Below are 25,000 nucleotides of genomic sequence, written 5' to 3'. Positions count from 1 at the left end.
AAACCTAAACGTATCGACAGATTATGCTAATTGTCAATTACCATACACACGACCTATTTACATATGATTGGATGTCATTGTCATGCACATCAAAGTCTGATGTTTATGAAGAGTTTTTGAAAAATCAGGACATAGTCCCTATTCTAGATCAGGGGTTCTCAATCTCAGTCCTGAAGGTCCAGTGTCCAGCAGACACCTCCAACCCCAATCAGACACACCTGAGCTAGCTAATCAAGCTCTTACTAAGCTCTCTAGAAACATCTGTGCAGGTGTGTTGAGGCAAGCTGGAGCTAAAATCTGCAGGACACCAGCCCTCCAGGACCCAGTTTGAGAACTTCTGTTCTAGTGTATGTTAAAGGGTCAGTTCACAGAAACATTCAGTCCAAATTATGACCCCAAGACATTCAACATCCAGAAAAGGAGTGTGTGTGTGTTTGTGTGTGTGTGCGTGTGTGCGTGCGTGTGTGTGTGTGTGCGTGTGTGCGTGTGTGTGTGTGTGTGTGTGTGTGTGTGTGTTTGTGTGCGTGTGTGTGTGTGTTTATTACAGACAGTATAACATATCACCATTATAGTTAGCAGCACAACACACACACTGATCAGAAGCAGGAGACGTTGGAGAACAAGGCTATCCTTCCAGTTCTTTACTGCACAAAAGTGGAGCTTGGCATATACAGACGAACACCGAAGAGGATTTAGAGGATGATTTGGGTCTTTTCTGGACTGTGAGCGTCTCGGGACCCTTGCTGGAGGATGAGGAGCTCTCACATTTACTCTAAAACATTTGTGTTCTGAATATACACATCAGATGTCTGATGTTGATCATCGGAGGTTTTATCTTCCAATTGTTAAGGACACCACACAGTATTTTACCTCTTGTGTTGACTATAATTCAGTAAACACTATTACGCCTGTCGGCTCAAACAGACCTGCCTTCACTAAAGCTCTAACATAAAGCAGATCAGTTTAATTTCAATCCTCAAATCTATTCTGCATGAAGAAACAAGCTGATCTTCATCCCAAACTCTGTGAATGTTTGGGTGTTCCCTCATCAGTGTGCAGTATTTCAGCAGTGTTCACTCAGTAGTAAGCATTCGACTCTCACTACAGTAAAGGGGGTTTTATTATGACAAAAGCTGAAGGGTTCATTATTATGTGCTAATAGTGAACACTTAAACATTCAATAGGGTTTTCACAGGACTTTCACCCCTTTTACATGACTGTATGATCCTGTTTACATCTGCTCATGTCATGTGCTCTTCCTGATGGTTTAGCAGTCAGATGGTGAAAAGCACAGGTGTAAATGTACAGACGGATATTAACCCGATCACTCAAACCACTTCAGGTGTGGGACGCACTTCCTTCTGTGCAATTTACATCATTTTAACCTCTTTCATGCTGGTAACTAGGCTGTGACCTTGTGTTTGTGCTTTAGCTGATGTAGCCTAGTTCAATGTGCATGTAGCATGGCATTTAAAATAGAATTTATTCCCATTTAGCTGAGACTAAATGCAAACACATCAGACAGCTGTATGATCAGAGAAAACACAAACAAACAGCCCCTATATGTGGTAGAGATTAGTTCTGCAAAATAAGACAACTTTAGGTGGTCAAAAGAGCACCGTTGTTAGGATGTCAAAGTTTTGCCAAAGTTTTATGATGTCAAGTTTAAACTTAAACAAGTCTGTATCTCTGAAACGCTCTAGAAAATTAGAACAAAAATTGGTGCGTGTCTTCTCTATCATGCCCTGATGGTATTGAAGAAGTTTAGGGACAGCGCCACCTACTGGTCAAGAGATTCTGAATTTTAAATGAGCCATGACATCTAAAAGACGTCTATGAGATTATGAACACTACACAGCCTCACTTCACACACTCATTTAATGAAGTCTTTATCTTTATCTATATTGCTGTAATGTACACCTAATGTGTCTATTCTGCAGAACTGTATTGTCATGTCTGTATCAGGTGTGAAACTTACAGATGGAGATTATGTTTATTGAGAAAAGTGAATAATTTAAAGTAGAATGTGAGTGATTTTTTTCATATTGGGGGATTTTGGAAAAAGCCACCACATTTCAAGATAAAAAACTTCGTTTTGAGTATTATTTTGACCGGTAAGTCAACAGGAGGGTTAATAAATATGTCCTGGTACTGAAAACTATGAAATTCAACAGGATGTGCAAACTTATTCACATGAAAACGAAGAACTTATGTAAAATAAGACACAAAAGGCTCCCAAAAACTCACTTCTTTGTGTATTTGCAGACTCGTGTGAATTTATAAGAAATACATTTTCTCACTTCCCTCATACACCTCTTAAACAAGAGATTGATCAGATCTTGGAAATAAAAGTCTCCAAGGGTGCTATTTCCAACATATATAACACAATTTTATCATTTAATATAATGTCAGACTCTTCATCTTTGTCTAAAATAAAACTAGACTGGCAATCAGATGTCAATCATGTTTTTTCAGGCAATGAATGGTCAAAAGTTCTTCATCGTGTACATACTACTATCTGTGCTCGCCATTCACTGATACAGTTTAAACTATTACATAGAATTTATTGGACAAAAGTTAAACTATCTAAAATAAACCCAGAAATTGATCCCATTTGTGACAGATGCCAACAAGCTCCAGCTACCCTCTACCATACCTTCTGGCTTTGTCCAGAGTTAATCTCTTTTTGGACATCAATCTTTAAATCAATATCTGATATTTTTCTTCTAAAAATTGAACCGTGTCCTTTAGTGGCACTGTTTGGACTCAATCCTACAAATGTATTGCTATCATCTTTGCAGTCAAATGTATTAGCCTTTTGCTTAATAATTGCTAAAAGAATGATCCTATTGAACTGGAAAAAGTCTTCTCCGCCAAACTACTTTCATTGGATGTATGACCTGTTACAGTTCATTCAAATAGAAAAAATTTGATATTCTATCAATGGCAAAACAGAGGATTTCTATACAGCTTGGCAACCTTGTCTGTTGTATTTTAAAAAATAGCTTTATATATCCCGTCTTGCATATTTAACCCTGTCTGTATGTCTTTTTTCTTCTTTTTTCCCCCTCTTGCTTTTGAATGATACAAACTTATCTAAGAGTGTATTAGGAAAGAAATTGCGTGATATTTTACATTTAACGGTAATGGCCTACTTGAGTGTCATTTGTTAATTTATTATTATGTATATGTATGTTTTCTTTTTTTTTTTTTTTTTTAATGGTTTGGTTGTTCCTTTTTTGTTGTTGTTTTTGTTTACTTTATTTCCATCTCAATATGGTTCAGAGAGTAAGGAACGTGTTTAATTACCACTCAGTATTTCTCTCCTCAACATTGTGAAAATAATGTGTTGTGGTTTTTCTTTCTCTCATTTGTAGTACTTCTCTGATTAAGAATTGTTAATAAAAAGAGTTCAACTAAAATAAGACACAAAGTACTAAAGAAGACACACTCACCTGATTTCCATCTGGTCCTGGAGGTCCTCGTTCTCCTGGGTCTCCCACCACCCCCTGTGAAAGCATCAGATCAGCGCTCTGTCAGTGTTTGTGTCCTGAGGAGACGCATCGCTTCATCGGCCTGCATGCTGACACGCTCACGTTACTGTCAAAGAATCTGCTGTTTTTTCTGCATGTTTGCTTGTGTCTGTCGTCGCCCAGAGGCTCTGGATGTCTTTCATCCGGCCGGGAGAAGCTTTGATTAATGATCCTGCAGCAGCAGACGGCGGGCGCACGCCCAGCTGGCACAACACACTGGATCTGGGCTGTGATTTTAGGATTTCTGCCTTTCGTACAGTAAAGAGAAACCTGCTCCAGCGGCTCTCTGGAGCTGTGACAGGTCTGAAGACTTATTCAAAACAGTTTTGATATATGCGCGTGCCAAATCCTCATATTCATATGCAGACTGACTAACTACATTAACTTGCAGATTAACCCTGGGCTGATTTTGAGTCTTAATTTGGCCACAACTTTCTCTGTGTTCAGCAAATGGGAGGATTTCTGCTGACTAATCTTATCTTCACACATATTTTGATAAAATGCTATGGAAATATTCTGTACAACAACACACTCTGGGCAAATGTACTACCTTTTCATTTTAATGGTGGCTATTTTTGCCCCATTGACTTCCATTATAACAGGTAAAACCCGCAGCAGTCTAGAAGGCATGATTATCTGCTGTCATGGCTTTACAATCAATACATGTGATTATAATGGAAGTCAACGGAGCAAAAACAGCAACAACATCACCAAAGGGACAGACAGACACAAAGACGCACACACACACACACACACACACACACTCACACACACACACACACATTAGAGCGATGTTTCTTTACTTATGTACACTTTATAGTTCTCATAAGCTCTTCCATCTGCAGTATTGCCACCGGCTCTCCAGCTGGCCAGCAGATGACAACAACACATCCTTTCTTCAGTTTCCCTCTTTCTTTATCCACGACTACCTTCATCTGCTGTAAATATGCATGACTCATTTGCATACTGATGTCCTTACCTGTCTTCCTTTGGGACCCGTGTTTCCTCTAGGACCCGGAACTCCCTGAAACACACATGATTACGGTTAGTAAACAGTCATTGAATCTTCATCAATCCTCTGTCCTCCAGTGAATGTCAGTCAACAGGGGACTAAAGTCAGTCAACTCAACTGTGAATCTGCTCTCATCACCATGTTCAGCGAAACATGTCCAAACTACACTGCTATTAGCAGCTTTACACTTTCTTAGACTTCTAAAGCATAAAAATAGCATAATATGTGTAATAAACATGCCCTAACCCATCTGGGAATCAACGCTACAGTCAGCTCTTCTGCTTTGTGAATGTGCGTTCCCGTGTCAGAATGTCTGACTTTGTTTTGATTTGTGTAACTCCGCCCACTGCCAGTTTAGACAATTAAATCACAGCACTCCAGGTTGCCAGATGGTGGAAAACAGTGTAATTGATTTCAGTCTTGAAGCCTCTCAATGTATTTGGACGAAGCTAAAAATGCGCCCTCTGTAGGACAGAAGCAGACGCAGAAACGTCATGTAGATTCAGAGTTATTAAAACACACAGTTATTCATTAACAAATAATATAAATATTACAAACACCTTCTTCACAACTGCATCTGTTTATCATCAATCTGGCAACCTGCGATTGCATCAGTCTGAGGATTGACTCTAATGTTTTACATTTGGACTGCAATACCAAGTTCAACCAGTAGGTTGAACAATACTGCAAATTTTAAGGGGTTGTTCACACAAAAATGGTACTTCAGTCATTAATTACTCACCCTCATGTCATTCCAAACCCACAAACAAACATATTTTCAAGAGTTCACACTCAGCTGATGATTGATTATAAAGCGTGTTTGGCATGCTGTCCCGGGAGAGAGCCCTGAGCTCACCAGATCCTCAAGCTCGGGGCTTCCTCCCGTAAGCAAGGCGAAAGGGGAGTTTGAGCTCAGGATCTCGAGAACTCGCTCTTAAGAGATAACTACTTACTAGGAGCATTTCTATGCTGCCAATTTGGATTAGTCAATTAACTTAAGTTGCATGTTTTTGGACGATGGGAGGGACCTGGGGGAAACCCACATGAGCACGAGCAGAACATGTACACTCCGCATAGAAACGTCAGCTCGCTTAGTAAGAGCTAAGACCAGTGACCTTCTTGCTGTGAGGCAACAGTGCTAACCACTGGGCCACCGTGCCACCCATCTAGGAAAAGAGGAATAGTAGGGGTGGAACGGAGTATTCTTCAAAACGAAGATGGCTGTGATATGGAACATAAGGATTAGGAATCGTCTGATTGGTGAATCATAAATTGAATAATGCGGGACCAGCCACAAGCAATCATGAGCACGTGCTCCTCTCAAAATTAGTTTACAAATAAACTTCATATACAGCAAGGGATATCATCTAAACAGTCCATGTGCCATAAGTGGTTCAATCAGGGTGCGAATTACAGGAGGGTTTGACCACCATAATTAATGCTTGAACCCCCAAGAAAGGGATGTGGGAAAATATTGGCGGCAAACTTCATCATTCAATAGTAAAAACAGGTCGTCTGTGAAAACGGTTTATTGGAATAACCCATCACTGGTTATCCAATCATGACCTCTGAAAACACTGATACAAAGTTTGATTAATAAATGAGATGTAATTGAATTAAATGCACATGAATTACACAAACTACTGAAGCAAGCAGACCCCCTTGATAGACACTGCGATAAATCATATTTATAAAGCTACGAGAATATGTTTGTGCATATAAAATTACGATGGAACCACTGAAGAAGTGATATAGAAATGTTATGACCATGTCTTTGGTTCTTTTCGGGACTTGTTGTCTATAAAGGGTCAGAGATCTCTTGAAGTTCATCAAACATTTCTTCATTTGTGTTCTGAAGATGGTCTCAGGGGTTTGGAACAACACGAGGGAGAGTAAACCAGTTTAGAACTTATTAGTTGTGCTTACGTGTGCAACAGTTTGCCAAAATTAGTATTTTTGTGCATTACTATGTAGTTCCTGAGCCATTGCTTATTATACTGAAAATCAGATCAAAGATGTAAAAATACTTTTAAAATAACTGCAGAGAAATGCGCTAAAACATTATAGAAGCAACTTTTGATGGAAGTGTCAACAAACAAAAAATGTCAGAATCCTTTATGGGTGAACTGTCTCTTTAAGAGACTCTTTGTCCCCTTTAATAATCCTGACTAAAGCAGCATGTTGTAATCTACAGTTAGCTGTTTGGCTTTAATGAGCTGGTTTCGTGCATCTCATTAGCATTATTGAGCATGATTATTTTACATCTGTGCATTTGTACTCACTCTCTCTCCTTCCAGTCCTGGTGGTCCCGCAACTCCTGGTGGTCCGATGAAGCCCTGATACAGAAACACAAACAAGTCACCACTAGATAAAACCTCCATGTTTAGTCCTCCATCTGTCATCAGATCATTCCCAAATAGTGCTCAGAGAATCCTGATCCCATGCTGGTCTAAAACCGTTCTAAGCTCTATGATGCTGCATTCATTTATAATGTAGTAAGCAGTAGAACACAAGTCTGTATCTCTGAAACGCTCTAGAAAATTGGAACAAAAATTGGTGCGTGTCTTCTCTATCATGCCCTGATAGTATTGGAGAAGTTTAGGGACAGCTAATGTTCCTAATGTTCCAGTCAGCAGAACAGTATTGTCATGTCTGTATCAGGTGTGAAACATGATCTCTTCCACATGTTGAACTGCAGACACACACATCATTCATGGTGTTTGTGTTTGCTGTGGGCTGATGGAGCTCTATATGCGCTGTTCTTCTTTTTTGTTAAGTAAGATCACATGTACTATCGGTCAAAGATGAAAGAATCAGCCCTCCTCCTGTCTGTGCACATTCCAGAGCCGCGGCACATGGCCAGATGCTGAAAAAGAGCTTGTGTTTCTGAAACATGAACATCTCAGATCTCAACACACACTACAGATGATCAGTGTTATGCATTATACAATTGTTTTAGATGATATCTGAGGTGAGATTTTGCTCTATGTTTGCAGTCAATTGGTTCGGATGGATTTGGACATGGCTTGTTTCTTCTACACTATTTTTTCTGTCCTTAAAGGGCTAGTTCACACACAATTTTTTATTTATTCTCTCTTTACTCTCTCTCGAGTGTCTCCAAATCTTAAAGAGTTTCTATCTTCTGTTGAACACACAAAAATGATATTGTGAAGAATGCTGGAAACCTGTAAACATTAACTTCAGTAGTAGAAAAAACAAATAATAGTTACAGGTTTCATCAAAATATCTCCTCTTCTGTTTACCAGAAGAGACTGAAAAAAGCAAATGGAGAGTAAATGATGACAGAATTTACATTTTTGGGTGAACTATGTCTTCAATCACTCAATATTAATCAACAGCAACGTCAGACTCAAAAATCATTACAAATATTTATTATAAACACTGACAAATCCAGACGTTCAGGATGTTTTAAACTGATTTTCAGCTCCGTCTTTTGGATAAAATCTGACAAAAAAAATCTAATTTTGAAAATACATTTCACTTGGTTGATTGATTGATTGATTGATTGATCGATTAATTGATTGATTGATTGATTCGGTGTGTTGCTGCTACTAACACAAACTATTTAGGATTTATTAAATTGACTAGACTCAAAAATAATAGAAATCTAAATTTTTTCACATCAACAAACAAACAACCAAGGTGTTGTTGATGATAAAGACTTGGGCTTTTGCCACCTAGTTTTTAAGAATTAACTTGACTGTTGTGCTGTGCCAAAGTATCAGTGCAGCAAAAACACAACAGTTTACAAATATGAGCTTATATTGATATTGATATCCCTATAAATATAGACAGTTTGACAGGAAAACATTAGCCTATCAATAGATGAACTGTTACACGTACATTGACACCTTTGGGTCCTGGGTTTCCCTCTGGTCCTCCTAAACCCTGTGAGACACGAGACATCAGTACATCAACAGTAACATCAAGGCAGTTGTAGGGATCTAAACTCCAGTGTAAATGTGTAATGATGCTTTCAGATGAGTAAAGCTTTGGGTGTCATTATTTTGGTGGTCAAAAGAACATCAATGTGTGATCGTCAAATAGACGTCAAGACTAAATGAATCAGTATTTTTACATGTATTTTGACATTCTGCTTTATGCTATATTGTGGATGTTGGTCACTGCACCTGCCTGCCAGGGTAACCCGCCGCCCCAGACACGCCTGGCAACCCTGGCAAACCCTGAGGAGAGAGAAAGAGAAGCGTGAATGAGGGATGATGGCGTCTGCCAGCGGATGAATAGAGCTGCTATTGTTCATCTTTCTGCGAGCGTCTGCGGCTGACCCTGGCCCATGTCCATCTCTGCAGATAAAGACGGAGCTTTGTGACTCAATCAAACTCTCCGTGTATTGAGTTCCAAACCTTCCGGACGCGCTTATTGAGGAGGCACAAAGGTACAAACCCACAGATCTGTTTAATGCCATGTCAAACACACACAGAGCGCTATGGAGAGAGAGAGAGAGTTAAACCAAAGACCATTAAAGGAAAGTCAATTCGCTCGGTGGCCATCTTGGAAACAGCTCTCGGGCATTCAGATAAATGGGGAATCATCAAACTTAAAAACTGTTTGCTAAGCGTATGATTAACTTGCATATATGCAATCACAAATAGAATCTAACAATGTCTATCTCTTAAATCTAGTTTAGAAACATTCGCTACTGCACACTTGATGTGAACAAGGTCACGAAAACAACCTGGTTTATAGCCATTTCTAGTAATCTGTGAATCAAACTAGTGTAAGAATCAGCTTATGTGCTGATCATATGTCCAGCTTGGTCTTGATGGTAAATCTCCGGCTGAAATGACTGCGGCCGCTTTGTTTACAAGTGTGTGGATGTTTGTGTCATGTGATTTAGGTTGAATAAGGTCATGAGGTCAGATGTGGAAGACTGTAGCTTGTGTTTGCTTCATACGGATTAGAAAACCAATATAAAACATTTGCTTCAAGTGCAGTTGGTTCATTTAGGAGAAGAGATGTCAAGCTTTAGGTAGATATATCTTTATAGTCTATACTCTCAGAAACAAAGGCACACGGTGGTACAAATGATCTCCCTTAAGGAACAGGTTTGTACCTTTGTAAAAGTTATAAATTTTGTGGTCCAGAAAAGAGCTCTTATGAGACAGTTCTGTACATTTCATGGTACAACTGAAATGAAGGTACACAACTGTTCTCATATGAAGCTACATAAGTGTACAACTCCTTCTTTATTATAATATCTGTGAAAATAAATATGACTGTAAAGGTAAAGTGATTATGAATCATTTCCATATTAAAATATGAATCCTCATTTAAAAGCAGATGTTTAAAGAAACTCCTCAACATTCATTATTAAGTACTATAATACAAAACAACTGGTAAAACAAAACTATAGGTGTTGTAAACTAAACATTTATGGCATTTTTAATAAATATTTAGACCATAAATGTAGCTCTGGACACATGTTCCCAATAAGCCTGTGTTTGGTTAAATACCCAGTTTGGTAAATGCCCAGTTGGTGGAATGAACTCCCTAACTACATCAGAACAGCAGAGTCACTTGCTGTCTTCAAGAAACCACTAAAAACTCAACTGTTTAGTCTCCACTTTCCTTCCTAATCTGCAACTGCCTCTCTGGCTATACCACTAACTGTGCCCTCTCTCTCTCTCTCTCTCTCTCAAAAAAAAAAAAAAAAAAAAAAAATTATTTTCTACTAATGTTTTGCTTCTTAGATTTACACACCTGAAACTTGTCTACAGCACTTGTTCACTGCTGCTCTTATAGTTGTGTAAATTGCTTCCTTGTCCTCATTTGTAAGTCGCTTTGGATAAAAGCGTCTGCTAAATGACTAAATGTAAATGTAAATGTAAATACAATGCTAAAGTCCAGCGTTCATTTTCCCAATGTCTGAAACTTAAAATTATATCTGAAAATAGCCATACCGAAGAGAAAAATGCATTAATACTTCACCTACATGTATGATATGATCATTAATATAAAGAAGATTGTCTAAATCATTCAGAATTTTACTGTTATTTGTTGTATTTGTATGGTTTTCAGGTTTATCACTAAAAGTGTTGCACAAAACTTCCTGTAAGCTGTGTAAAATGTGCTGAACATGTTCTGTTTCCTCTGATCAATGCTCAACATGGAAACCTCTGCAGAACAGCCGATCTTTTTTACAGGAAACTGAGATTAGCTGTAATTTGTCTGCTGTACTTGTGCTTGTGCAGGCCATAGTTTGCTGAAGTTGTTTTTGTGCATTGCTATGTAGTTCCTAAACTAATGTTTGTTATACTGAAAACTGAATCATCTGAATTAATAAAAAGAACTGAAATAATAAAAGATACAAAAACTCTTAATCCAAGAAAATTGCAAAGAAATGCACTAAAACCCTTATAGAAGCAACTTGATCAGCAAACAGCACTAATAGTTTTTTCTTGTTGCTGATACACCACAACATGCCTTCTGTCCTGTGTAGCTATAAGAGTCCTAATCCTAACTGTTGTAGATCTACAAGAAGGGAATGTCATGCTTTATTTTAACACTAAACAGCTAAAGCAGAAGCTGAAAATAGGAATTTGAGATGACATTTGGCGTGTTTTATCCACTCACCTGTTCTCCGGGCAGACCTGCGGGTCCTGGATAGCCTTTGGGACCCTACAATTGAGAAAAACAGATGCAGATTATGATTAAATGTTTCAGAAAACTCCAACATGAACACAAAGCTGAGCATTCCCACATCTCCCCGCAGTGTAGAGAAGCACAGAGGTGTACAGACTCGCTATCCTTTCCACATCTCTAGGGATTATGTTGCCTAAAGTTCCAGTGGCCTCAGATAAGACTAATAGCCCTGAAGAATTTCCCCAGAACTGTCAAAACCCTTTAAAGCTTCCCCGGTCTGACAGCTCCAGCTCCAGCCGTGGAGAAAGACAAGTCCCGACAGTGGAGCGGGAGGAGGTCAGAACTGCTCACATACACACACACATCTACTGCGGGAAACCGCCAGCGCAATCCCAGAGTCACGTCTGCAGATTAATCTTCACATCGAACGCTTGGACGTTCAGGAGCGATAGTGAGGTCTGTCTGCCAGCAGGTGGCGCTGTGTGTCGAGCGCAGGGCTTTTTAAGTGTGGTGCAATCCTGTGGAAAATCCTCCAGGCCAGCGAGAGGACAGCGATGCGTCAGAGGTCAGAGGTGCTCCTGATTTACAGCCAGCACTATCTCTGCTCTCGCTCTGTAAATGTTTGAGAGCTCCAGATTCACGAATGACCAATAAAAACAGCATTTAGACAAACCGCTGGAGTTCAGCAAGCTCAATATCAAAGACTCCAGCGTTCAGTGGGAGAGAGAGCTGGATAATCTCAGATATAACTCATGACACAGCTGGATCAGTGGACAATCAACAGCATGAGCTCAAAACAACATCGCATTGACATCTTGACTAACATTGCCATCAGAAATGCATATGGACTTGATGTTAAAACCTTGACGTCCATTTGACATCCACACATTGACGCTCTTTTGACCACCAAAATACAAGTTTACACTGGGTTTTGAAGCCCTACAATGCATGTGAATGACCTTAATGTTAAAATACATCAATCTGACATCTAAACTGACATCAAAAACTGATCTCTAACGTAAGTGTCAAAAACCCATCTGTAATGTAATCCTGTAATCAATGTTTGGACGTGTTGTTTGATGTCAATGCAACTCAAAATGTGCCAGAATATGTCCCATTTTATAAACAAAAGAGCGATCTGGTTGTAATAAACCTTCCAGAAACCTTGATGTTAGAAAGACAGAAAAGATATTATTAAAAAATATTCATTCATTTTCCTTTGGCTTTGTTCCCAACTATTCCAGCATATGTTTTACACAGCGGAATAAACATATGTTTTATGCAGTGGATGCCCTTCCAACTGCAACCCAGCACTGGGAAACACCCATACACTCTCATTTATTTAAAGATTTAAGATATTATATTTGACATTCACATATTGATGATGACACCAAAATACAAGTTTACAGTTGATTTTTTGTTTGCCTACAACTCAAGTAAACTACCTTAATGTTAAAAATACATCAGTTTGACTGATCTGAATTATGACATCAAAAATTGACCTCTAATGTGAGCGTCAAAAACACGTTAATGAAATCTGTATCAATATTTGGACGTGTTTTTTGATGCCAATGTTAGATGTCAATATGATGGTGTTTTGACCTCAAACATCCCGCTGAGCTGTTATAAATCCATATTAATTCAAATTTGATGTATATATATTTATATATTATAAATTTATTTATTTATTTATAAATTATTTATTTATACAATATATTTATTTATTATTCATAAATATTTATTTATTTTAATTTAAATATATTTATTTATAAGGCATATTTATTTATTTATTTATTTATTTATTTATTTATTTATTTATTTATTCATTCATTACAATAATTTTTTGGGAGGGGGAACAGTGCCCCAGTAGAGCTTTATGTCTAGAAACACCCCTGATCAAAACACTGTCAAAAACATGTCAAAAATACAAATAGATTTGATGTCAATTGACTAACTTAATGTTAAAACATCAAATTGACATCTAACATTGGCAACAAAAAACAGGGCTGTCCGGTCATCGATTTTTGATGCCAATATTATGTCTATTTGACGTCATTTTAACATCAGGGTAGTTTCCAAGCATCGCACAATATAAAAAACCAGTGCACACTTCTGATATGTAATTGAAGCTATCAGATGAATAAAACCTGTCGTGTAATACTGTAATACTGATTGTGTTGTTACTTTGGTGGTCAAATCAGCATCAATGTGTGGACGTCAAATAGATGTCAAGTGTTTTTGATCTTATTTTGACAGCGAAATAAGTGCTGGGCTGGGCTGATTCTGGGACTGCTTAAGCTTATGATGGAAACTGGACAAATGTAATTTCTGGCTCAAGCAACAGTAGCGTATTCCACATGACAAAACAGAGACGTCTCTCAGGATTTTCTGTTAGATGAATCCATTGATGATCCACTAACACAACAGTACAGATACACACCTTCATATCCCTTCCCTGATTGTGACCCTTGACCTTTCAAACTCAGCTAAATGCAGGTAAGTGTGTCCAGAAGAGCTCGATTTTCAAAGAAAACACGTCTAGTAGAGCAATGACTTTCTGAGCTTGACTGAGTGCAGTCTGTTCTCATGGGATTACAAATGAAAATCCAAACACACTGAGCCACAGTCTGGCCTATAATGAGCTCAGACCAACAATTATTCAGCCAGGAATCAATGAGGTTCACAAGGACATCATCATCTTTTAGAGCTACTGAATATTTTCAGATAACATCTACCTCTCTCACTCCCTACAGACCCTTCTAGACAAGATGTCAAAGACCCTCACACACACATTTATATCTGCAGACCAACATTAATGACACAAAGACCCTCACACACACATTTATATCTGATCAAACCAACATTAATGACACAAAGACCCTCACACACACATTTATATCTGCAGACCAACATTAATGACACAAAGACCCTCACACACACATTTATATCTGCAGACCAACATTAATGACACAAAGACCCTCACACACACATTTATATCTGCAGACCAACATTAATGACACAAAGACCCTCACACACACATTTATATCTGATCAGACCAACATTAATGACACAAAGACCCTCACACACACATTTATATCTGCAGACCAACATTAATGACACAAAGACCCTCACACACACATTTATATCTGATCAGACCAACATTAATGACACAAAGACCCTCACACACACATTTATATCTGCAGACCAACATTAATGACACAAAGACCCTCACACACACACATTTATATCTGCAGACCAACATTAATGACACAAAGACCCTCACACACACATTTATATCTGCAGACCAACATTAATGACACAAAGACCCTCACACACACATTTATATCTGATCAGACCAACATTAATGACACAAAGACCCTCACACACACATTTATATCTGATTAAACCAACATTAATGACACAAAGACCCTCACACACACATTTATATCTGATTAAACCAACATTAATGACACAAAGACCCTCACACACACATTTATATCTGATCAAACCAACATTAATGACACAAAGACCCTCACACACACATTTATATCTGCAGACCAACATTAATGACACAAAGACCCTCACACACACATTTATATCTGATTAAACCAACATTAATGACACAAAGACCCTCACACACACATTTATATCTGCAGACCAACATTAATGACACAAAGACCCTCACACACACATTTATATCTGATCAGACCAACATTAATGACACAAAGACCCTCACACACACACATTTATATCTGCAGACCAACATTAATGACACAAAGACCCTCACACACACATTTATATCTGATCAGACCAACATTAATGACACAAAGACCCTCACACACACATTTATATCTGATCAAACCAACATTAATGACACAAAGACCCTCACACACACATTTATATCTGCAGACCAACATTAACGACACAAAGACCCTCACACACACATTTATATCTGCAGACCAACATTAATGACACAAAGACCCTCACACACACATTATATCTGCAGACCAACATTAATGACACAAAGACCCTCACACACACATTTATATCTGCAGACCAACATTAATGACACAAAGACCCTCACACACACATTTATATCTGCAGACCAACATTAACGACACAAAGACCCTCACACACACATTTATATCTGCAGACCAACATTAATGACACAAAGACCCTCACACACACATTTATATCTGCAGACCAACATTAATGACACAAAGACCCTCACACACACATTTATATCTGCAGACCAACATTAATGACACAAAGACCCTCACACACACATTTATATCTGATCAAACCAACATTAATGACACAAAGACCCTCACACACACATTTATATCTGCAGACCAACATTAATGACACAAAGACCCTCACACACACATTTATATCTGATCAGACCAACATTAATGACACAAAGACCCTCACACACACATTTATATCTGCAGACCAACATTAACGACACAAAGACCCTCACACACACATTTATATCTGATCAGACCAACATTAATGACACAAAGACCCTCACACACACATTTATATCTGCAGACCAACATTAACGACACAAAGACCCTCACACACACATTTATATCTGCAGACCAACATTAATGACACAAAGACCCTCACACACACATTTATATCTGCAGACCAACATTAATGACACAAAGACCCTCACACACACATTTATATCTGCAGACCAACATTAATGACACAAAGACCCTCACACACACATTTATATCTGCAAACCAACATTAATGACACAAAGACCCTCACACACACATTTATATCTGCAAACCAACATTAATGACACAAAGACCCTCACACACACATTTATATCTGATTAAACCAACATTAATGACACAAAGACCCTCACACACACATTTATATCTGCAGACCAACATTAATGACACAAAGACCCTCACACACACATTTATATCTGATCGAACCAACATTAATGACACAAAGACCCTCACACACACATTTATATCTGCAGACCAACATTAATGACACAAAGACCCTCACACACACATTTATATCTGATCAAACCAACATTAATGACACAAAGACCCTCACACACACATTTATATCTGATTAAACCAACATTAATGACACAAAGACCCTCACACACACATTTATATCTGCAGACCAACAATTATGACACAAAGACCCTCACACACACATTTATATCTGATCAAACCAACATTAATGACACAAAGACCCTCACACACACATTTATATCTGATCAGACCAACATTAATGACACAAAGACCCTCACACACACATTTATATCTGCAAACCAACATTAATGACACAAAGACCCTCACACACACATTTATATCTGCAGACCAACATTAATGACACAAAGACCCTCACACACACATTTATATCTGATCAGACCAACATTAATGACACAAAGACCCTCACACACACACATTTATATCTGATCAGACCAACATTAATGACACAAAGACCCTCACACACACATTTATATCTGCAAACCAACATTAATGACACAAAGACCCTCACACACACATTTATATCTGATTAAACCAACATTAATGACACAAAGACCCTCACACACACATTTATATCTGCAAACCAACATTAATGACACAAAGACCCTCACACACACATTTATATCTGATCAGACCAACATTAATGACACAAAGACCCTCACACACACACATTTATATCTGATCAGACCAACATTAATGACACAAAGACCCTCACACACACATTTATATCTGCAAACCAACATTAATGACACAAAGACCCTCACACACACATTAATATCTGATCAGACCAACATTAATGACACAAAGACCCTCACACACACATTTATATCTGCAGACCAACATTAATGACGCAAAGACCCTCACACACACATTTATATCTGCAGACCAACATTAATGACACAAAGACCCTCACACACACATTTATATCTGATCACACCAACATTAATGACACAAAGACCCTCACACACACATTTATATCTGCAGACCAACATTAATGACACAAAGACCCTCACACACACATTTATATCTGATCAAACCAACATTAATGACACAAAGACCCTCACACACACATTTATATCTGCAAACCAACATTAATGACACAAAGACCCTCACACACACATTTATATCTGATCAGACCAACATTAATGACACAAAGACCCTCACACACACATTTATATCTGATCAAACCAACATTAATGACACAAAGACCCTCACACACACATTTATATCTGCAGACCAACATTAATGACACAAAGACCCTCACACACACATTTATATCTGATCAAACCAACATTAATGACACAAAGACCCTCACACACACATTTATATCTGCAGACCAACATTAATGACACAAAGACCCTCACACACACATTTATATCTGCAGACCAACATTAATGACACAAAGACCCTCACACACACATTTATATCTGATCAAACTAACATTAATGACACAAAGACCCTCACACACACATTTATATCTGCACACCAACATTAATGACACAAAGACCCTCACACACACATTTATATCTGACAAACCAACATTAATGACACAAAGACCCTCACACACACATTTATATCTGATCAAACTAACATTAATGACCTAAAGACCCTCACACACACATTTATATCTGCACACCAACATTAATGACACAAAGACCCTCACACACACATTTATATCTGATTAAACCAACATTAATGACACAAAGACCCTCACACACACATTTATATCTGCAGACCAACATTAATGACACAAAGACCCTCACACACACATTTATATCTGATCAGACCAACATTAATGACACAAAGACCCTCACACACACATTTATATCTGATCAAACTAACATTAATGACACAAAGACCCTCACACACACATTTATATCTGCACACCAACATTAATGACACAAAGACCCTCACACACACATTTATATCTGACAAACCAATATTAATGACACAAAGACCCTCACACACACATTTATATCTGATCAAACTAACATTAATGACCTAAAGACCCTCACACACACATTTATATCTGATCAGACCAACATTAATGACACAAAGACCCTCACACACACATTTATATCTGATTAAACCAACATTAATGACACAAAGACCCTCACACACACATTTATATCTGATCAGACCAACATTAATGACACAAAGACCCTCACACACACATTTATATCTGATTAAACCAACATTAATGACACAAAGACCCTCACACACACATTTATATCTGCAGACCAACATTAATGACACAAAGACCCTCACACACACATTTATATCTGCAGACCAACATTAATGACACAAAGACCCTCACACACACACATTTATATCTGTTAGATCATCTGATCAGCAGAAACTACAGCACTGAATCACACATACTGATGAAGACTTTACTCATGACAGCTGTTTATACACATTGATTCTGATCAGATAAATCTTATCCTACTCTGTTATGTGCATCTTTATATTTCCATTAAGCAGTTTTGAGCAATAATGCAAACTGCACATATAAACAGGTGGATGTAAACACATCTCCAGTCTGTAAACACCACAGAAACACATCCTCTAGTTCAGAAGTTACTTAAACTGAAAGTGCTTGCTTCTGTGGACGCACTACAGGGCTGTCATCAGGAGCATGCCTTTCCTCTAAAAGATGACCTTTGACCTTTGTGGGTTCTCAAGTTCTAGCTGGGCTCCCGAGTGACGCTGAGTCCCGAGCAAAACTACATCCCTGGAAGTGTGAACAGACCTCCGCCCGCCACGAAAACACCACACAGGCCCTTTATTCTGCTCTGAAACCCAATCCAGAGGGGCCTTTTTGCCGCGGTGGCGGTAACCGATACTCTACCAACACTGTGGAGAATGAAACACTACATCCACCACCCAAAACAGACCATAATTCAGCTAAAGCCGGCTTTAAGACAGAACAGGAGGAGTGAACTTACCTTCAGACCTGGATCACCATTAGAACCCGGGGGACCCGACCGACCTCGATCACCCTGGAATAATAAAACATTGATGTGATGATAAATCCTGCACAGTCAGTCATATATTCCTCACTAACGCATTTCAAAACTTTTTCTTTTATAGCTATTATTATTATTATTATTATTTTCATCATTCATTCATTTTCGTCCCATTATTAAATAATTAAACCACAAACCGGAGCACCCGGAGGAAACCCATACAAACACAGGGAGAACATGCAAACTCCACACAGAAACACCAACTGACCCAGCCGAGGCTCGAACCAGCAACCTTCTTGCTGTGAGGCGACAGCACTACCTACTGCGCCACCGCGTCACCTTATTATTATTATTATTATTATTATTATTATTATTATTATTTTATTATTATTATTATTATTATTATTTGTTATTAATATTATTATTTTATTATTATTATTTTATTATTATTATTTTATTATTATTATTATTATTATTATTATTATTATTATTTTATAATTATTATAATAATTATTATTATTTTATAATGATTATAATTACTATTATTATTTTATTATTATTATTATTATTATTTTATTATTATTATTATTATTATTTGTTATTATTATTATTATTTTATTATTATTATTATTATTATTATTATTATTATTATTATTATTTGTTATTATTATTATTATTTTATTATTATTATTATTATTATTATTATTATTATTATTTGTTATTATTATTATTATTTTATTATTATTATTTTATTATTATTATTATTATTATTATTTTATAATTATTATAATAATAATTATTATTTTATAATTATTATAATTACTATTATTATTTTATTATTATTATTATTATTTTATTATTATTATTATTATTATTATTTGTTATTATTATTATTATTTTATTATTATTATTATTATTATTATTATTATTATTATTTTATAATTATTATAATAATTATTATTATTTTATAATGATTATAATTACTATTATTATTTTATTATTATTATTATTATTTTATTATTATTATTATTATTATTATTATTTGTTATTATTATTAATATTTTATTATTATTATTATTATTATTATTATTTTATAATTATTATAATAATTATTATTATTTTATAATGATTATAATTACTATTATTATTTTATTATTATTATTATTATTTTATTATTATTATTATTATTATTTGTTATTATTATTATTATTTTATTATTATTATTATTATTATTATTTATTATTATTATTATTATTATTATTTTATTATTATTATTATTATTATTATTATTATTTGTTATTATTATTATTATTTTATTATTATTATTATTATTATTATTATTTGTTATTATTATTATTATTTTATTATTATTTTATTATTATTATTATTATTATTTTATTATTATTATTATTATTATTATTATTATTATTATTATTATTATTATTATTATTTTATAATTATTATAATAATTATTATTATTTTATAATGATTATAATTACTATTATTATTTTATTATTATTATTATTATTTTATTATTATTATTATTATTATTATTATTATTATTATTATTATTTTATTATTATTATTATTATTATTATTATTATTATTTTATAATTGTTATTATTATTATTATTATTATTTTATTATTATTATTATTATTTTATTATTATTATTATTATTATTATCATTATTATTATTTTATTATTATTATCATTATTATTCCCTTGATTTCAGACTCTTAAGTATTCATATTGACATTGTTTAAACTTCATTACAGTATAACCGTTTATTCCTATATTTCTCTATTTCATAGGATTAAAAAGAGCAGGATGTAAATCTATAATACTAAATTAGCACCATAAATGTTACAAGTGCTTATCAAAACAACTTCAAAAACATGTCAGAAATGCTAATCAATGTTATGTTGATTTAAAAATAATTAACTAATAATAAATTTGTTCATTTGGGCAACACAGTGGCGCAGTAGGTAGTGCTGTCGCCTCACAGCAAGAAGGGTCAGTTGGCGTTTCTGTGTGGAGTTTGCATGTTCTCTCTGTGGGGCCAGTCCAAACACATGCGGTACAGGTGAATTGGGTAAGCTAAAATTGTCTATGAATGTTGATGTCAGTAGGTATAGGACGATAACCGGTTTCAAGGTTTACCGTGGTTTGGAAATGTCAGGGTTTAAGACAGACATAGTATTCTGTTATGCCATAGATTTATTTTGTTTTTTACATGTTTTTCACAACTATTTTATTTAGTTTTTTAGGACAACTGTACATCCAGCAGAAAATGAACCTCCATATCAAAAGCTACTGGTGCAAAATACTTTAAATGTTTCTTAATATGAAGTAAACTGTGTTCACTGGGGAAACTGTTCACTGTTTTTTACCCAGACATTTAAAAGAACTTATTTTGGAGAAGTAAACACAATACTGTGAAACCGTGATGTTTTTATCTAGGGTTATCATACTGTCAGAATCTTAGACCGGCCCATGCCTAGACATCAATATAACATCATTTTAACATCCTGCTGTAGAGACGCACATTGGATCTTTCAGATGAATAAACCTCTTCAGTAACACTTTATTTTAAGTCAGGATTCATGCTGTTATCAAACCATTAACTAAGACTTAAGCTCAATAATCAATCAAGCTCAATTAAGGTGGAGGGTTTGTTAAGGTATTGGGTGTGATTAGGCATGCAGAATAAAGTCATAACTAATAAAAACAGTGAGTATTGCAGGTCATGAGCCAGCAGCATGAGTAATAATAGCATGAGTTGTGACTGTAAAGTGTTAACAGCTGATCTTATACTATAGCACTTTTTCTGCTGTTATTTTGATAAACATCAATGTGTGGATGTTAAAATGTTTTGACAAATTAATCTTTGCATATTTGACGTGTTTTAAGATGTCGTGCCCAGATTTTTTAAATAAATGGTTCTGAAGAAGTTTGAAGATCATTTATCCTTCCTGTAGCTTAGAAATGAGAACAAGACACCAGCAGCACCATGGGATTTCCGCCTGGATTCTGCCTACTCAAATTTAAAAGCTTCCCAAATCCACATGCAGAGGTGTAAATGCAAAAATGTGGCATCATGTTAAAGAAAACCCTATGAATGTTCATAAAACACCACTGAAAGTGTTTAAAATAGCAGTATATGTTGTCTGTGTTATAATAAACACCTAATAAAAGAGGCGCTGTTTATATAAACTCAGATTTGAGAGTGGACCCTTTAGGTTCTGTGGGCTCTAGCTTGCTGTAATTAATGTTGGTGGTTCCTGCACATGTCTGTAATCATAGGAAAATGTCTCCACCATAATCTGTGCAGAAGTTATTGTATTCCACCTGATGAGAGGTGCTGCACAAGACACAGGGACTGATCATTATCTTCATATTTCACTATTCTTTTGCTTGATCAAACAGAATTTACTGTGTTTGGACCACGTCAGACATATAAAAGGATTACTGATGCACATCACCTCAAAAACAGAGGAGGAATGGCCCTGAAGAGCACAGCGTAAGGTAAGAGATGACAGCTGTCTGTGCTATCTGGAGCTGCTTATTGATCATTAATGTATTGATTTCACTTCTGCGCTGTGGAAACACTGCGATTCATTCCACAACTGTTTGATATGAGAATATAATTCAGTGAAACGAATGCTAGAACCGTATGAGCACCGGCAAGAGCTTTCATTTGAGCTAGAACTTGTACATGTGTCATATATGAACCATATGAATATGAACCAATGTTCAATACCCAGCTCGGGTCTCCAAAATACTGTGTGTTTAAGTGTTAATAACTTTTGTAGAGTAGAATAACAACCAAAGTGATGCATGTGTGTATAAAATATAGCTTCTACACTTTCAAACGAAACCACTGAAGGGGGTCTGGTGCAATGCGAGCCCTTTAAATCTTAAAGAGAAGTTGATGACGTCACAGACTGCGGAGTTTAACTGGTTTTAACCAAGAAAGGTGTATTTAAGTGTGTTTTATGCACATGTGTAATAGTGTGCAGTGCTGTATTGTGTGTGTTGGTGTTGTATATTACACTACAGAAACCTTGTGATAAACTGCAGCACATTTACTGTTATTCTACACACTTATTTCTCTAGACATTATTATTAAAATGTCAATAAAAGTCACTTTGTTAAACTGTAGAGTTGAACTTTCAGCATCAGAAGTGGACAGAGCAGAGCTCAACATCCCATAATGCAATTCACCACCACAGATAAACCCAAAACACTATACCAAAAGAGTTGATTAACGGATATTATTTACAGTGTCGATCTGTTTTCATTGTTCAATGGAAGAAGAAGAAAGTGAGTGTATAAACGATGACAGAGTTCCCATATGTGGGTAGACTGTGCTTTAAAATGACATATGACTAGGCCCACTCAGAATCTTGTTTATTTACTGGAGTAAATGTGTGTAAATCTATATTTATTCAGTTTTTACATTAATTACAGTAATATTATTGACTAATATGAAAATAAAATGATTTATGTACAGTGCAGTGTGTACAGTAATATTCTCTGTCTTTTAGTAGAGATATTATATGAGAGACTTCCTTTGTTTACCAGATAAAGTGAATCTAACTGGATTTGCATTGTAAATACAAGTTGCAAATTAAATACAAGTTTAAAAGAGATGATTGTTTATTTCACATATTAAGATTTTAGTTATGAAACTCCCAAAATAATTCAGCAGAAATCTGCAGATTTGGACCAAAATTCTCCACAGAAATAGCAAAAAACGTCTGCAGATTCCATCTGGCCCTACATATGACTAATGTACATTCGCCGGCCACTTTATTAGGTACAGCTCACTAGTACCGGGTTGGACCCCCTTTTGCCTCCAGAACTACCTTAATACTTGGTGTCGTAGATTCAACAAGCTGCTGGAAATATTCCTCAGAGATTTTGCTCCATATTGACATGATAGCATCACACAGTTGCTGCAGATTTGTCGGCTGCACATCCATGATGCCAATCTCCCGTTCCACCACATCCCAAAGGTGCTCTATTGAATTGAGCTCTGGTGACTGTGGAGGCCATTTGAGTACAGTGAACTCATTGTCATGTTCAAGAAACCAGTCTGAGATGATTGGAGCTTTATGACATGGTGCGTTATCCTGCTGGAAGTAGCCATCAGAAGATGGAGACACTGTGGTCATAAAGGGATGGACATGGTCAGCAACAATATTCAGGTAGGCTGTGGTGTTGACACCATGCTCAATTGGTACTGATGGACCCAAAGAGAATCTCCCCCACACCATTACACCACCACCAGCAGCCTGAACCACTGATACAAGGCAGGATGGATCCATGCTTTCATGTTGTTGAACCAGTCTGGCCATTCTCCTCTGACCTCTGGCATCAACAAGGCATTTGCGCCCACAGAACTGCCGCTCACTGGATATTTCCTCTTTGTTGGACCATTCTCTGTAAACCCTAGAGATGGTTGTGCATGAAAATCCCAGTAGATCAGCAGTTTCTGAAATACTCAGAGCAGCCCGTCTGGCAGCAACAACCATGCCACGTTCAAAGTCTCTTAAATCCCCTTTCTTCCCCATTCTGATGCTCACTTTGACCTGCAGCAGATCCTCTTGACCATGTCTACATGCCTAAATGCATTGAGCTGCTGCCATGTGATTGGCTGATTAGACATTAGTGTTAACAAGCAGTTGGACAGGTGTACCTAATAAAGTGGCAGCTGAGAGTACATGAGGTATTTGAGGGGTTTTCATCTACAGTAAAACACACACACACACACACACACACACACACACACACACACACACACACGCACACACACGCACACACGCACACACACGCACAC

At 36.4% G+C, this 25,000-nt stretch overlaps 1 protein-coding gene across 1 annotated transcript in view; it reads right to left on the bottom strand.

The window, feature by feature from the left end:
- The window catches only part of LOC130216951 (collagen alpha-1(XXVII) chain B), a 108,706-nt gene that overhangs the window by 27,372 nt on the left and 56,334 nt on the right, over positions 1-25,000 (bottom strand). Inside the window, exons 7-13 of the mRNA XM_056448895.1 lie at positions 19,136-19,189; positions 11,161-11,205; positions 8,697-8,750; positions 8,410-8,454; positions 6,828-6,881; positions 4,513-4,557; positions 3,456-3,509 (exon numbers count right to left, since the gene is read on the bottom strand). Of these exons, the coding sequence (XP_056304870.1) occupies positions 3,456-3,509; positions 4,513-4,557; positions 6,828-6,881; positions 8,410-8,454; positions 8,697-8,750; positions 11,161-11,205; positions 19,136-19,189 (351 nt within the window). The remainder of the gene's footprint in view (positions 1-3,455; positions 3,510-4,512; positions 4,558-6,827; positions 6,882-8,409; positions 8,455-8,696; positions 8,751-11,160; positions 11,206-19,135; positions 19,190-25,000) is intronic.

Source organism: Danio aesculapii, chromosome 23 (genome assembly GCF_903798145.1).
Source record: "Danio aesculapii chromosome 23, fDanAes4.1, whole genome shotgun sequence".
Taxonomy (NCBI): Eukaryota; Metazoa; Chordata; class Actinopteri; order Cypriniformes; family Danionidae; genus Danio; species Danio aesculapii.
The sequence above is the reverse complement of the archived record's forward strand: the minus strand, read 5'-3'. Positions and strand labels throughout refer to the sequence as shown.